The sequence below is a fragment of the Bubalus kerabau genome, chromosome 2 (assembly GCF_029407905.1).
Source record: "Bubalus kerabau isolate K-KA32 ecotype Philippines breed swamp buffalo chromosome 2, PCC_UOA_SB_1v2, whole genome shotgun sequence".
Classification (NCBI taxonomy): domain Eukaryota; kingdom Metazoa; phylum Chordata; class Mammalia; order Artiodactyla; family Bovidae; genus Bubalus; species Bubalus kerabau.
Window position 1 is genome coordinate 104,399,042 of NC_073625.1, and position 17,558 is coordinate 104,416,599.

The 17,558-nt window shown below is 37.6% G+C and overlaps 1 protein-coding gene across 5 annotated transcripts in view; it reads right to left on the bottom strand.

The window, feature by feature from the left end:
- The window catches only part of CFAP44 (cilia and flagella associated protein 44), a 126,764-nt gene that overhangs the window by 25,767 nt on the left and 83,439 nt on the right, over positions 1-17,558 (bottom strand). For all 5 annotated transcript variants that reach the window (XM_055568169.1, XM_055568166.1, XM_055568168.1 and 2 more), the window contains 5 exons: positions 16,482-16,656; positions 16,154-16,331; positions 12,924-13,424; positions 7,431-7,634; positions 6,302-6,497 (listed from right to left, as the gene is read on the bottom strand). In XM_055568169.1, coding sequence (XP_055424144.1) covers positions 6,302-6,497; positions 7,431-7,634; positions 12,924-13,424; positions 16,154-16,331; positions 16,482-16,656 — 1,254 coding nt within the window. The remainder of the gene's footprint in view (positions 1-6,301; positions 6,498-7,430; positions 7,635-12,923; positions 13,425-16,153; positions 16,332-16,481; positions 16,657-17,558) is intronic.

Here is a 17,558-nt window from a genome sequence, read left to right on the forward strand (position 1 = left end):
AGACCTATTTTCTTCTCTTGTATTTCTTGACTATAGAAATCCCTTTAACATTTGTTGTAAAGCTGGTTTGGTGATACTGAATTCTCTTAACTTTTGCTTGTCTGAAAAGCTTTTTATTTCTCTATCAATTTTGAATGAGATCCTTGTCAAGTATAGTAATCTTGGTTGCAGTTTTTTCCCTTTCAGTACTTTAAATATATCTTGTCATTCCCTTCTGGCCTGCAGAGTTTCTGCTTAAAGATCAGCAGTTAAGTGTATGGGGTTTCCCTTATATGTTACTTGTTGCTTCTCCCTTGCTGCTTTTAATATTCTTTGTGCTTAGTCTTTGTTAGTTTGATTAGTATGTGTCTTGGTGTGTTTCTCCTTGGGTTTATCCTGTATGGGACTCTTTGTGCCTCTTGGACTTGATTGACTATTTCCTTTTCCATGTTGGGAAAATTTTCAATTATAATCTTTTCAAAAATTTCATACCCTTTCTGTTTTTCTTCTTCTTCTGGCACCCCCTATACTTCAAATGTTGGTGCATTTGATATTGTCCCAGAGGTCTTGAAACTATTCTCAGTTCATTCTTTTTACTTTATTCTGCTCTTCAGAAGTTATTTCCACCATTTTATCTTCCAGCTCACTGATTCATTCTTTTGTTTCAGATATTCTGCTATTGATTCCTTCTAGAGTATTTTTAATTTCAGTCATTGTGTCCTTTGTCTCTGTATGTTTATTCTTTAATTCTTCTAGGTCTTTGTTAATTGATTCTTGCATATTCCCCGTTTTGTTTTCAAGGTTTTTGATCATCTTTACTATCATTATTCTGAATTCTTTTTCAGGTAGTTTGCCTATTTCCTCTTCATTTATTTGGACTTCAGTGTTTCTATCTTGTTCCTTCATTTGTGTAGTATTTCTATGCCTTTTTGTTATTTTTTTTTAACTTGTGTTTGAGGTCTTCTTTTGCCAGGTTTCAAGGTTTAATTCTTTCTTCTTTTTGGTTTCTGCCCTCCTAAGGTTGGTCCAGTGGTTTGTGTGAGCTTCATACAGGGTGAGATTTGTGCTGATTTTTTGTTTGGTTGTTTGTTTTTCCTCTGATGGGCAAGGCTGAGTGAGGTGGTAATCCTGTCTGCTGATTATTTGGTTTGTATTTTTATTTTGTTTGTTGTTCAGATGAGGTGTCCTACACAGGGTGCTACTGATGATTGGGTGATGGCAGGTCTTGTTTTCAAGTGGTTTCCTTTGTGAGTTCTCACTATTTGATACTCCTTAAGGTTAGTTCTCTGGTGGTCTGGTTGTTTGGAGTCAGTGCTCCCACTCCAAAGGCTCAGGGCTTGATCTCTGGTTAGGAACAAAGTTTCCACAAGTGGTTTGTTATGGCATTAAGTGAGAGTAAAACAAATATCCAAAAATGAGAAACCAAAGATGAACCCCAGACAAATAGCAGTTACAAAATCAGGCAATAATAATTAAAATAATGGAATATACACATATACATATACACCCATGAGCAAAATGAAAACAGTCCAACAAAAATAAAGTGCAGCAGATTGGTCGGGTGAACAAAGTAAATCAAAATTTATATTTACCAGTTAAGAACAAAACTAACTAAAGCACAAACTGGAAAACAAAACTAAAGCAAGGTGCCAAGTGGAGAATAAAGCATTGAAAACAAAACTAACAAATATGTTGAGAGGAAAGGAAAGAAAGAAAAGAAAGAAAGAATAGATATGCAAAGTTAAATAGAAGTAGACAGAGAAGATTTGTATACATTAAAGATTAAACTTCAAGGGGAAAAGAACCGTAGGAAAGACAAACAAAGGAATAAATGTAGAAAAAAATATAATAGATTTTTAAAAAAATTAAAATTATAAAAGAGAAAAGAAAGAACATGGAAGAAGAAAAAAAAGGGGGGAAAAAAAAGGAAAACTCCACAGAACTGCAAAAGCTCAATGCAGAGGCAGAGGTTTATAGCAACAATAAAAGTGTGACTGAATATACACACATACACCCATAAGCAAAATCAGAACAGTCCAACAAAAATAAAGTACAATAGATTGACCTGGCGAACAAAGGAAACCAAAAATTATATCTACCAGGACAAAACTAACTAAAGCAAAAACTGGAAAACAAAACTAAAGCAAGGTGCCAAGTGGGGAATAAAGCAATGAAAGTAAAACTGACAAAATGTTGAGAGGAAAGGAAAGAAAGGAAAGAAAGAATAGATATGCAAAGTTAAATAGAAGTAGATGAAGAAGATTTATATACATTAAAGATTAACTGCAAGGGGAAAAGAACAGTAGGAAAGGCAAACAAAGGAATAAATGTAGAAAAAAATATAATAGGCTTAAAAAAATTAAAATTAAAAAAAGAGAGAAAAAAGGAAAACTCCACATAACTGCAAAAGCCCAATGTAGAGGCAGAGGTTTATAACAGCACTAACAAATGTGACTGAGGAAAAAAACAAGCTCAAAAGCTTAATTAGATTTCATAGTGCCAATAAAATCAACAACTACAACAGGGGGAGAGAATAAAGGAAAAATAATCCAAAGGAATCTACAGAGAAAGTCAAAACATAAGAATAATAAATGTTTTTCTTGAATCACTGCTGTCAGAGTCCTTTCCCTTGCTGGGAGTCACAGTCCACCTTACCTCCCTAGGATGCCCTCCAACACTGTGCTGATCTCTGGACCTGCTGTGGGGGCAGCTCTGAGTCTAATCTGGTCCTACTCCTATGTGTTCTTGCCTCCAATGTCCACAGCTATCAGAACTTGTGCATTTTCTTTTGTGGGAACTCTCAATGACCTTTTATATATTTCATCAACACAGAGTCTGCCTAGTTGATCATGTGGATTTAACCTGCAGCTTGTACAGCTGGTGGGAAGATTTTGGGCCTTCTTCTTTAGCCACACTGCCCCTTGGTTTCAACTGTGGTTTTATCTCCACTTCTGCATGTGGCTTGTCCACTGGGGTTTGCTCCTGAGGCTGCCCTAGAGGACTTAGGTTTGCCTCTGTGAGGGCCAGGTGTGGAGGTGGTGCAGCTGCTTGAGTTGCAGGGGTTCTGGCAGCATCAGGTACTCAGGGGAGTTGACGGCCAGGGCAGGAGGAAATATAGTGCTCTAGTAGGGTATGGCAACCAGTATTGGTCAATACACTCCAGTATTCTTGCCTGGAGAACCCCCCTCCCTGACAGAGAAGCCTGGCAGGCCACAGTCTACAGGGTTGCAAAGAGTCAGACACTACTGGAGTGACCCTGTACGCATAGATGCAAGACTTTTTTTTTGCCTGTGGCAGCTCTGCCCCCGTAAGAGTTGAGTGTGCAGGTGGTGCAGCTGCTTGGCTTGCAGGGACCCTGGCAGTGCCAAGTGTGCAGGGACACGGACTGCCTCCGCCACAGGAGTTATGGTCCTATCAGCGCCTTTTTTTGAGCCTCTTGTAGCTAGTGATCAGAAGGCCTCTTTGGCCAGTCTTTCTCCTTAGCTCTGCCCATTCAGGCACTTAGAGGGCTCCTTTGCCTGGGGTCCTTCTCTGTTGTTCGGAGCATCAGGCACATAGAGGGCCCCCCACCCTGGCTGGGGTCCTACTCTGTAGATTGGCATGTCAGGCACTTAAAGGGGCACCCTGGGTGGGGTCCTACTCTGTAGTTCAGTGCCTCAGGCATTTGATGGGCCAGCCTGTCTATTGTTCAGCTGCTGATGCTGGCCTGTGGGGAGGGAGAGGCTATCGTGATGGCTCCACCCCCTACACATGACTCACAGTATCACCTTGCTTAGGTGGCTGCCCGGCTTTCCTCCACAGGCATTTCCCAGCACAGTCTCCTCCCTCACCTCCCCTGGATCCATCTCCCCACAGTCAACAGCAGCCCTCGTCCTGGGATCACTCCACACCCCCCAAACTCCAGCTCCCAGCCCCTGTGCCTTCCAGGGGACCAGCATTCCTGTCCAAGAAATGTATGGGTGTGGCAAGGTCTGTCTGAGTCCCATTCCATTTAGGCTGCCATAGATCAGCTGTTTCACTCTCAGCCTTAAATGTTTCTCCTCTGACTCAGACAATTGCCCCAATGTGGGGATCAGACTCCTGCTTCAGTTCCCCGACCCGCTGAAGACAGGCCCAGTCCTACTAACACTCCTGTTTTTCCCCCCAGTTCCTTTGTCCTACAGAGTTTTGTCTGGTTCTATATATTCTTTTCCTCTGGTCAAGTACTCCTGTCTGCTCTCAGCTGGTGTTTTGCATGTACTTCTGTGTCTGAAGGTATATTCCTGATGTATCCATGGAGAGAGATGTACTCCACGTCCACCTACTCCTCTGCCATCTTGTTCTCCTCCCATAAAATTTCTTAATATTAGCAAATAGAATTCAACAATACATAAAAAGAATTTTACATTATACCAGAAAGTCAAAGTGTTAGTCACTCAGACGTGTCTGACTCTTTGTGACTCCATGGACTGTAGCTCGTCAGGCTCCTCTGTCCACAGAATTCTCCAGGGAAGAATACTGAGTGGGTTACCATGCCCTTCTCCAGGGGATCTTCCCAACCCAGGGATCAAACCCAGGTCTCCTGCATTGCAGGCAGATTCTTTGCCATTTGAGCTACCCAGGAAGCCAACATTTCAGAATGCTAGCCTAGTTTTGTAATTAGTAATCAGCCAATATAATCCACCATCTTAACAGGCTAAAGAAAAAAAAAAAAAAAGGTCACATAATCATCAATGCAGTAAAGCATCTGATAAAATTCAAACTCATTCATGAAAAACAAAACAGAAGAGAACTTCCTGAACTTGGTAAAAAGTATCCAAGAAACACCTACAGATGTTTTTTAATGGTATAGGCAGCATACTTAATAGTGAAAGATTGAATGCTTTCCCCCTAAGATTGGACTAAGGCAAGGATGTCTGTTCTTAACATTCTATTTTAAGATAGTACTGAAAATTCTAACCAGGGCAATAAGGCAAGAAATGGTAATCGGCATACAGACTAAAAATAAAATTGCCCTTTAGAGCTAGAAATTCCCAAGGAATCAATCAAAAACTCCTAGAATAAGTCAGGTTACAAGATACAAGATAAATATCCCCAAAGCAACCATATTTCTATACACTAGTATGAATATGTGGACACCAAGATTAAAAACAAATTACTCAAAAACCAAAAAAATAAAAAAGAAGTACTTTAGGGGTAAAACATGAACATGAATTGTGTGTTGAAAACTACACAGTGTTGATGACAAATCAAAGCTTTAAATAAATACATACCCTGTTCATGCACTGAAGACTCAATATAGGAAAGACACTAATTCTCCCCAAACTGATAGAGGTTTAACACAATTGCTGTCAGAATTCCAATGATATCTTTTGTCGATATATAAAAAAAATTAAACATGGAAATATAAAGAACCAGAATAGCTAATGTAATTTTTAAAAGTGGGAGGAATTAGTCTACCTGATTTTATAACTCAATACCTACCATACTCAAGACAATAGTATTGGTGAAGAGATAAACACACAGATCAACAGAACAGAATTAAAAAGAAAAAAAAACATAAATAGGTCCACACAGACAGGCTCAAATGATTTTTGACAAAGATAAAGGCAATCCAACAGAAGAGAGACACCCTTTTCAACAAATGGTGCTAGAAAAATTGGACATTCCTAGGAGAAAACAAAAACCTTGACCTAAGTCTCCTACCTTATAGAAAACTTAACTCCAAATGGATCATTGATTTCAATGTAAACCTATAAAACCTTTAGAAAAAAAAATAAAAGAAAATCTTTGGGACCCAGGGCTAGGCAAAGAATTCTTAGACTTGACAACAAAACAAAATCCAAGAGAGGAAAAAATGACAAATTGAGCACTGACAAAATTCAAAACTATTGCCCTGCAAATGATCCTATTCAGAGAATGAAACACCAAGCTACAGACTAGAAGAAAATATTTGCAAACCACATATTTGACAAAGGACTAGTGGATATAATATGTAGAGTTCTCAAAACTCAACAGTACAAAAGCAAGCAACTGTATTCAAACGTGGGCAAAAGACATGATGAGAAATTTTATCAAAGATACACAGGTGTCAAGTAAACATGGAAAGAAGTGCTTGTTAAATGAAACTACCCTATGCTATCTCATAGCATATGCACACACACTTCTGATGGTCAGAGACCTAAAGGTTTATATCCTCTCCTCTGTAACCCCACGGTGCCTCTACATTGTCTATGTTGTAGGGAAAAAAAAAAAGAAAAAGTGTGTAATATGTCCCTTAGTTATTTCTCTATTTCATGCTAATGAGAAAAAACAGAATCGTATATAGGAAAGAAATACAAACCGACATCTCCTTCAACCTCTTTTTTCTTCACCCGCTTAATCCTCTTCTTTAGTACCTTCATAAGGAAATTAGCAAATTTATTGTTTTCTCCAAGCACTGTTTGGAAACCAGAATAGAGTGCTTTTTCTTGGTCTTGGAGCTTGGCTACTTCATTCTTTTTCTCTTCCATCTCTTTAAGAGTTTCATTTATTTTCCACTAAATGGAAAAGAATATGAACAAATGATAAATAAAATATTTCCTGATAAACCGGGTTCAGAGAATAATGTACATTACAATGTAAGGTTACAGCCTACAAACATTTTTAAATCTTCTTAATAGAAGTTTACATTTCTGATGTTTGCAGAGTCATTCATTTGGTTAAAATTTAGAATTCTTTTGTAAGGTCAGAATCAGATAAGATAGATTTTTTTGATGTTTAACTTCCTTAAAAAACCAAATTAATTTAAAATTTTTACTTATATGTGAATGTCAGCTAATATTTTTCTGTATGTGCTCTCAAAAAAGACTCTCTTTCATATCAACACAAGATACTGAAAACAAAAAGGCAAATTTGTTCTTAGTGAAGCTGATTTATCTACAAACTGACATCACTATTGTGTATGCATTATGTAATAGACTCCTTCTTCCTTTATGACAAAGATAGAAGGTATAATTAATCTCCTTAAATTTACATATTAATATATATAATAAAGAAAATTTCCTGTGCTAGTCAATTATGTATTACTCTGAAAGTAGCTATCATATTTAAGAAATTTACCAACTCCTTTTCCAAGTATGTTCATTCATAATGATAATATATAATCAAAACTCAACTTCACAGGATAGCTACTAACAACAAAAATAATTTTAAAGCCAGGGTAAACAAAACATAAGGGTCACTTTTGAAAAATTTATTCTCCTACTTTATAAGATATCAGATCAAATTCATTAAAAATTATGATTCACTGTTCCCTGAGCAAGGTTACCAAAAATAGAGAGCAAACAGGAATAACAGGAAGGAGGATGAAGAGAAGACAAGAAAGAGATGTAGACTAGAACAAGGGGGGAAATTAAGAAGAAGAAAAGAAGAATCGAGTCCCCTCCATAACTAAGGCTATAGCCAGTTAGCAACCTTTCGACCATTCATACTTGCATGTCCTGTTCCTCTTTGTCTAATGAATTAACACGCTCTTGAAGTATGTTCTCCTGTTTTTCAAAGTTCTTCAGGAGAAGCATTTCTTGAAATAATGTCACATGGTGCAGGTCAGATAATTTCATCTGAGTATCTAACTTCAGTTTCTGATGTCTCAGGAGACGGAGTTCTGCATCAAAGGTGACAATCAGTTCTTTGATCTGAGGTGGAAAAAGATTTGAGGGTATGTTAGAAGCTTAAAACAGATAAGTGCATCTTTAAAACTATCCAGCAATACTGATTTGTTTGGGAAAAAGCATTTTGTTTATTCTGCCCTTATTTTGGATGGAAAATTATAAAGGTGGGTAAGTAGGCACGTAGTCACATAAATTCATCAATGGTATTAAATGAATATAAATTAAATTTATTAAGTGGTAGGAAGTCTTAAGGAAGTTGCAGTCCTTCTGGCTATTTCTTCATTGATTAACCCAGTGATCAAGAGTGTCCTTCCTACTTTAAATCAGAGTTTTATAACAAATCTTGATTAAATCTTTGTTTAAATTGGAGACTACAAGCTCTTCATGGATACTGTTAATATTTGTCTCCACTCCGTCCCCACAGTATCTCTACACTGTCCTTCACACAGTAAGCACTAAAAAATTTTTACTTCCCTCGCCTTATTTTCAAAAATTTCAAACTTATGGAACAGCAAATATTTTTAAATAGATAAACATAATTGTGGAACCATAAGAAATTTATTCAATCTTCTTTTCTTAGTTTATTTATAGATGAAGAAATTGAGACTAAAAATGATTTCCTTGAGATCAAAACTAATTTGTTACAGATAAGAACTCAAGTAACTCAGGGCCTGGTCTAGACTTTATCCCACTGCCATTTCAAATGATCTTAAATCCTCAGTTCTACTTTGATTTTGACACAGCTTCTCCCTTGTCCCATCCCAAAGAAGATGAAGAAAGCAAAAGACAGCCCCAAGGGGCAGATTCTCTTAAAGAAACTAGTACAACAGGAAGAATACACACCATTCCATGTTTTTCATTAGGCTGTACATATGAAGCCTTGACTATGTAACGCCTATAGTGAGTGTGGGTTCAACCTAAGGCTGAGAAGCAGGAAGACATCTGTGGGTCTGGGGCAGTGAAACTACTAGAGCATTTCAGAGAGCAAAAAACAGAAACAAAAAACAAACCAAGGAAAAGAAAAATTAAACTTTTAATGATTGACTGTAGACTAAGTGGGTTCGGCTTTAATGCTGGCTTAATGAATCTGAATTATTTTTAAGCTTCTTTGGAGACGGGACTATATTGTCTTTAGTGCAACACCATTCTGCAACTATACCACGTAGGTGTCCAAGGTTGTAAGGGTTATGCTTGTTTTATTCTCACTACACTTCATACCTGTAAGCTTTATGAAGATAGAGTACATATCTGGCTTGGGAATTGTTGCATCCCTACTACCTAGCTTACACTGTTTCTACACATAGAATAGCCAATAAATATTTGTTAAATTAATAACTAGTTAAATCAATCAAAACTTTTTACAGAATATCTAGTATATGTCTAGAATTGTCCTAGATGCTTCAGAGGAATCAGAAGTATATGTGGCCCTTCCCTCAAGAACTGTATGATCTAATGAAATAGAGACTAAAGGAAAAAAAAAATCAATAAAACTAAGGCTGGTCTTTGAAAAGATAAAACTGACAAACCTTAATCCAAATTCATCAAGAAAAAAACGGGAGGTGGCCTAAGTCAATAAAATCAGAAATGAAAAAGCAGTACAACTGAGACCACAGCAATGAACAGACCAATTGCCAGTAATGAAGTTGAATCAGACTGGATAGCTTCACAGGGGAATTCTACCAAACATTTAAAGAAGAGTTAGCAACCATCCTAAAACTATCTGCAAAAATTGCAGACGAAGGAACACTTCCAAACTCATTCTATAAGGCCAGTATTATCCTGATACTAAAAGCAGACAAATATATCACGCAAAAAAGAGCATTACAGCCCAATATCACTGATGAACATAGATGCAAAAGTCCTTAACAAAATATTAGCAAACTGATCCCAACAGTACCTTAAATAATCATACATTATGATCAGTGAGATTTATTCCAAGGATGCAAGGATAATTCAATAGACACAAATCAGTGTGTTGCACCACATTAACAAACTGAAAAATAAAAGCCACATGATTATCTCGCTGCAGAAAAACTTTTGGCAAAATTTAACATCTATTTATGATAAAAACTTTTTAGGAAGGGGGCAGAGAGAGAACATAGTAAAAGTCATAATATGACAAATCCATAGCTAATATCATACTCAAAAGGTGAAAACCTGAAAGCATTTCCTCTAAGATCAGGAACAAGACAAGGATACACATTATTGCCACTTTTATCCCACATAATATTGGAAATCCTAGCCACAGCAGTCATACAAGAAATAAAAGGAATCCAAATTGAAAAAGAAGAAGCAAAACTATTTCTGTTTGCAGATGACATATACATAGAAAATCCTAAAGACACCACCAGACAACTGCTAGAGCTCATCAATGAATTTAGTAAAGTTGCAGGATATAAAGTTAATATATAGAAATCTTTTGCATTTCTATATACTAAAAATTAATTATCAGAAAGAGAAATTAAGGAAACAATCTCATTTACCATCACCTCAAAATGAACAAAATACCTAGAAATAAATCTACCTAGGGAGGTAAAAGACCTGTACTCAGAAAACTCTAAGAAACTGATGGAAGAAACTGAAGACCACAGGAACAGATGGAAAAATATACTATGCTCTTGGATAGAAAGAATCAGCATTGTTAAAATACTATACTATCCAAAGTAACCTATAGATTAAATGCAATCCCTATCAAAATACCAATGGCAATTTTCACTGAAACAGAACAATTTTTTTTTTAAATTTGTATGGAAATACAAAAGACCCCAAATAGCCAAAACAATCTTGAGAAAGAAAAACAGAGCTGGAGGAATCATACTGCCTGACTTCAAGATCATACTACAAAGTTGTAATGATCAAACACTATGATACTGGCACAAAAACAGACACATCAATCAATGAAAGGGAACAGAGAGCCCAGAAATAAACTCAGGCACATATGGTCGATTAATCAGTGACAAAGGAGACAAGAACATGCAATGGAGAAAAGTCCCTTCAATAAGTGATGCTGGGAAAATGGGACAGTTCTATAACACCATACACAAAAATAAACTCAAAATGGATTAAAGACCTAAACATAAGACTGGAAACCATAAAATTCTTGGAGGAAAACATAAGTAGAACACTCTTTGACATAAATTAAATCATAGCAATATATATATATTTTTTGGCTCTGTCTCTTATAGCAAACAAAAACAAAAATAGACAAATCTAATTAAGCTTAAAAGCTTTAAGATAGCAAAGGAAATCACCAAAAAAGAAAAAGAAAATACAACCTACTGAATGGGAGAAAATATTGGCAAATGATATGACTGATAAGGGGTTAATATCCAACATGTCTAAACAACGCATACAATTCAACATCAAAAAATGATTTAAAAATAGGCAGAAGACCTGAATAGACATTTTTCCAAAGAAGAAATGCAGGTGGCCAATAGGCACATGAAAAAATGCTCAATATTGCTAATCACTAGGAAAATGCAAATCAAAACCACAGTGAGATAATCACCTCACATCTCATAGAATGGCTACCATCAAACACACACACATACATACACAAATAACAAATATTATCAAGAATGTGGAGAGGGAGGTCTCTCAAAATACAACCTAAGGAAGCAACACTTAGGAAGCAATCTAAGTGTCCATAAACAGATGAATAGAAAAATAAAATGTGATGCATACATATGTGAAATGGAATACTACTCAGCCATATAAAAGAATGAAATTTTTCCATTTGCAATGACATGGATGGACCTGGGGAATATTATGATTAGTGAATTAAGTCAGTCAGAGAAAGATAAATATTATATGTTAGCAGTAATATGTGGAATCTAAAAAAAAATAAATCAAACCAGTGAACATAACAAAAAGGAAACAAATATAGACAACAACGTAGTGGTTACAAGTTGGGAGAGGAAAGAAGAGAGGGGCAATATAAGGGTACATTAATAGGTATAAACTATTAGGTATAAAATAAGCTACAATGATTATTGTGCACCATATTTTATAGTAACTACAAATGGAATATAACTTTAAAAACTGTGAATCATTTTATTATACATCTGTAACATAAAACATCGGAGAAGGCAATGGCACCCCACTCCAGTACTCTTGCCTGGAAAATCCCATGGACAGAGGAGCCTGGTGGGCTGCAGTCCATGGGGTCGCTAAGAGTCAGACACAACTGAGCAACTTCACTTTCACTTTTCACTTTCATGCATTGGAGAAGAAAATGGCAACCCACTCCAGTGTTCTTGCCTGGAGAATCCCAGGGACGGGGGAGCCAGGTGGGCTGCTGTCTATGCGGTCGCACAGAGTCAGACACAACTGAAGTGACTTAGCAGCAGCAGCAACATATAACATTGTACATCAACTATACCTCAATTAAAAATTGCATAATCTAAGTTATAAGACAAAACTAACAATACAAAACATCAGGAAAAATAAGTATAAAGCATGAGGTACTGATTTAAGTGCAAATGGAGTTTAGAAGAAATGAGAGTACGTAGTGAAGGCAGAAGATTATGGAGCGAGTCTGGAAGTGAGCTGAGTTTTAAATGATGGCAACTTTGAAAGGAAGTCATTGTAGGCAGAAGGAAATAGCAAAGAAAAATGCACAGATGAAACTCAGAAGGAGGGAAGTGAGTGGGGAGAAACAGGAAGACTGAGAAAACAGGACTGGAAGAAGTAGACATAATGGTGATGAGTAAGGTTGGGGCAGGGTAACAGGGGGTGCCTTCAGAGTGTGGCCAGAAAGACACACTGAACAAGGCGACTGCACAACTGGCAGGGGGGAGCTTTCCATCCCAGAAAGGACTTTTTCCTCCCCTATTCAGAGCACCTCCTGCACACAACTGGCCCCAACCTGGTCCTGATTTTCCTAGAAATAAAAATATTTGCTATTCCATGATTCTGAGGCTAGCTGTTAACCGTGAACACTCCCACTAACAGGGCAAATCATACATTAGAGAAAGAGCAGGGGTGAAAGGCAGATGGTGCCTCACTTTCACTGGAAGGTTTTAAATCATGCTCCATCCATCATCTGAAAGCTGCTCCATCACTTCTTTAGCGTGACTTTAGTTAGATACCAATTAATATGGATTTGCCCTTGATTCATAGCTTTTCAAAAAGTTGATAAGCTCCAAAGTTCTGGGCAGAACAGAATGATTTTCAGAAGTCCAGGGATGAGGAGGGAAGCCAAGCTATCAGTGAGTTGTGGACTGGTCAGAGTTTATGGGGAGGTTAATGTAGAGAAGTTAAAAATAAGTAAGAATCTAGATCTAGCTCTTCCGTCTTTGTCGCATTTCTTACCCGGTTGATCAAATACTGTTGCATATACACGTGTTTGATCTCCTCCCTCTTCATAATCTCCAGCTCCACGTCAGTTGGATCTGCTTTTTCAAATTCTGTGAACTTTGGAAGGTCCAGACTGAATGCTGATGCTTTTGATGCTCTAGACAACGAATCACGTGTCGTCAAATCCCACTCCTTTCCAGAAGAGAGTCTGAGGAAGCCTCCAGCTGAGCCTGCCAATGCTGTCTGTCCCACCTGGTGGGCCTTTTCATCCTGACTTTTCACCTGCTGTTGCTTAAAAGCTAGGAGGGTTTCATCGTCATACTGAAATCTCTTTTCTGGAACTTCTTCCGGGTATATCTGAGGGACCTGGGGAATGGGCAGGTGCTTGAATACAGGAAGAGTCGACTGAATGTTCTTCAGTTCTTGCACCAGACACTGTATTTCCTCGATGACAGCCACCTTAAGGTCTCGAAGAGAGACAATGCTCTTGTTCATGTGCATTTTCTTTGAATAGGCCTGAGAAAAGGAACAGGAGGGAAGCGAAATGACAACCCAGCCACAAAGGGCAGTCTGAAACATGACTTGATTTTGTCCCTTGACTGGTATGCCTAGAAAAATTCGAGAATAAAATCTTTGTGATCATTCCTGTTCACTACCAAGTTATTTTCTCTGATGGTTAGGCTTTTCCCTATTTCATCTCTCCATAAGGGGGAGACAGTCTGGATATGACCTCTGGTGTCCCCCAATTGGCTTATCAGGCTGAGTTCCCCTGTCTTCGTCCCACTACTCACAGAAGTCCTTCTTGAGCCCTGTACTCAGCCAGATCCCAGGAGGGGGAAGGTCATCCTTTGGTTAGGAACACACGAGTAACCATCCTTCTCTGATGGAAACTCAGGTCCCATGGGCTTAGACTCAAGGGTATCCACCTAGTATCAAACTACAGTTTAACCTGTTTTAATTCTGTATTTTGGCCACGTAATGTCTGTAACTCCTTGTGCAGGCAAGGTCATGATTCTGAATTTCAGTATCGCGCCACACCAAGAGATTCCTGGATTCTTCCTTGGTTCCTTCTGCATTTATCTAAGCCAGGCTACACCCCTGCTTCCGCTCCCTGGTGCCACAGGTGCTTCCTCACCGCCAGTCCCCTCCCCAGTCTGTCTTTCTTAAATGTGTTTACCAGAGCCTATAATCACATGCAACCCTACTCCTGTGTGCAGTTAGGCAATCAGATGGCCCCAAAGCTATTAAGAGTAACTTTGCATAAATATACAGGTTAATGAAAATTAAACATCAAAAGGCACTTCTTCAAGTAGTCTTATAAAACTTACAATGTATTTACAAGCTATTGCAACAAAATAGAGGACATGTTTTACATACTTAAGAATAAACCTTTAAACCACTAAGATTTAAAGTCAAAATCCAGCCCTTTGGTGAGTTGGGGCCACGTCTGAAGTACCTGGAGGATTGAAATTAAGCTGAGAAGAACGAACCCAAACCAGCCTGATGCCTGTAAGGCCAATGTCTTTGAGGAGCCCTATTTACATACCAAGCTTCTTTTTCTAGTTTTCCAAATATCTCACACACTAAATACTAGCCACAGGGAGGGGGATGTATAATATACCATTTATAACATGTTTGAGGAGGGACTTCCCTGGTGGTCCAGTGGTTAAGACTCCACGCTTCCAAGGTAGGGGGTGTGGGTTAGATTCCTGGTCGGAGAATTAAGATCTAATATGCCATGTCTATGGCATGGTATGGCATGGCATGGCACATGTCTGGTGCCACGAAAAAATTTTTTTTAATTTTTTAAATAAATAAAATGCTTGATACTTTTTAATGACTTTAAATTTAACCATGATAAGAATGACTGCTTTAAAGCAATCATCCTTCAATAAAAAAATAAATTAATTTTTTAAAAAAAGAATGACTGCTTATTAACTCTCTAAAGAACACATGTCTTGTCTTATTGTTGTTCATTGGTAGAAATACTATTTGTTTTTAATAGACAACACAACTGAGGCTTTGGGAGATTTATATGACTAGCCAAGTTTATATAACTATTAAATGGCAGAGATTAAGTGGAACAGAACTCTGATCTTCTGACCTGTGGACTAGTGTATTCTACATTATTTAATGCTATTACTTTAATAAAATAGATTTCAGTATAGTGCAGTTCAGTTCAGGACATCACACCTGTCCATCACCTCTAGCTGGACCACGAAATTTCAGGTTGGCTGATTGGCAAATTGTGGTTGAAAAAACATTTCTCTATGAGAAAGGATGACACATGATAGTTGAAACATAAGTTTCCTTAGACAAACAGCTATAAAAACAATCCAAACAGTCACTAATAAAATGTTAAAAATGTCCATATGATTAGAAAAATATAGTTATGAGCTATGAAAATTTACCTGTGGCTATGAATTGCCATACTGGAATCTTTGATGCTGGTAAGTACAGCATCTTTGGTGAAATTGAAAGAGACACTCCTTCCTCAAGATACTTTACTTCCATTTTTCAGAAAATTACAAAATATTCAAATGTACTATACCTGTGGGATGACTTGGCACTCTTTCCAATGTGATGCCTTGAAATGGGCAATGTGCAGAGTCATACTAAGTGACCATATACAAAAGTCTCCTCAAAATATTAGCTCAGATGCCTTTTCACATTCAGAGCCTCTGAATGTGAAAAGTCACTTGTCAATTCAAAGTAATTACTATGACAGGGAGAGGAAACTTTAGTATGAAAACAGGTATGAGAGATCAGGATGACTAGAAGCAGTTTGAAAGAATGCAGAGAGAATCAAAATGAAATATATTAATTGTTTAGTATTGAGTCACCTACAAAACTCTGCAAGTCCTTCAAACAAAGGCAAGCACAGTAGCCTCTTTTCCTAAGTTTCTGGTAGTCCACAGCAGCCAAAAACAATATCCAATAAGGATGTGTTTGAATTTCAGAGGTTCAAACTCCATAAAATATATTGCTTTCACCCATGAAACTGGTATTGAACCAAAAAACTAATTTGAATACTGGTTCTGTGATGTTAATAATCATGGATAAATCTCTTATCTTTAGGACTCAATTTCCTCATGTGTAAAAATGGGCATTACTCTAGGAAAATGATGCAGGCCTTTTCCAAGATTGTATATCTTTATGGATCAGATAACAAAATGGGTGGTCTTAGCAGAATTTTTTTTAAAAAAAAGGAATGTCTCATTGTCATGAAAACTATGGGTAAGTACCATAGAGTCTAGGTATCCCAGTTCCTCCTCCTTCTTGGCAGCATTTATTCTCATGTGTTCGGGTATCTTATAGTCCGCGGCTGTCTTCAGATTAAAGTCTCCCATAAATACCTGGGCCTCTCTGATGGCCTGAACATCTTTGGGATCTTCATAGTCATCATCAGGTTTACTTTTGTACCTATCAGAAAAACCGAAAACACAGCCATAAACAGAAAAATAAACTCTAACTTTTCTACTTTATCCTAGGTATAGAATCAAATTCAATCGTAAAGCAAAAGCATAATTCTGAGTCTGCGGTGCAATTTCAGATTTAAAAAAAAAAACTTACAGTTCCTCCCATTCTTTTTTTCTTTGCTGAATCTTCATTTGGGCCCTTTCAGCTTTTAATATAAGTTTCCTTGTTTTCTCAATTTGATTTTCCACCATAATTTCACTTAGGGTTTTAGGCCGAAATTTCTTCCCTTTCTCTATGACTGATTCTTCTGGCACACTAATACTTCCACCTATACAGAGAGCCAACAATTGTTTTCAATCTTTACGGAATATCAAGCAAAACTCAAATATTGTTTTCAATCTGCCACATTTTAAAAATCCAAGAACATACCGAATCCATAGTTATGGTATATATTAAGCAATTAATATGAATTAAACCCCACCATAAGTACTTTTGGAGAAGGCAATGGCACCCCACTCCAGTACTCTTGCCTGGAAAATCCCATGGATGGAGGAGCCTGGTGGGCTGCAGTCCATGGGGTCGCTGAGGGTCGGACACGACTGAGCGACTTCCCTTTCACTTTTCACTTTCATGCATTGGAGAAGGAAATGGCAACCCACTCCAGTGTTCTTGCCTGGAGAATCCCAGGGACAGGGGAGCCTGGTGGGTTGCCGTCTATGGGGTCGTACAGAGTCGGACACGACTGAAATGACTTAGCAATAAGTACTTTAGAACACCAAAATAAAGAGATATAAATCACAATTTTTACTCCTTAGAAATTTATTTTTTAAAAAACCAGTGACATAAGACATATATTAAAGAAGTAAAGAACATGATCATGAATAACAGACTACTGGTAGATATTGGGAAGCTGGGAAAGAGTTCTGTAACATGATGATGGAGGAAGAGAAAAGCAAGTGAGTCATATTTGATGTGTAATTTGAGGTGATATGTATCAACTGTAATGGTCTCCAGCCAATTTAAAAACTGGTCAGAAACTCACAAATCTAGAACTTAAAATTAATGGCTTTATCACAGACACGTGAAAAGATGTTCAACATTACTAGTCATCAGGGAGGGTGTTAGTCATTCAGCTTTGTCCAACTCTTTGCGACCCCATGGACTGTAGCCTGTCTCTGTCCATGGGATTTTCCAGGCAATAATACTGGAGTATTATTTCATTTCCTCCTC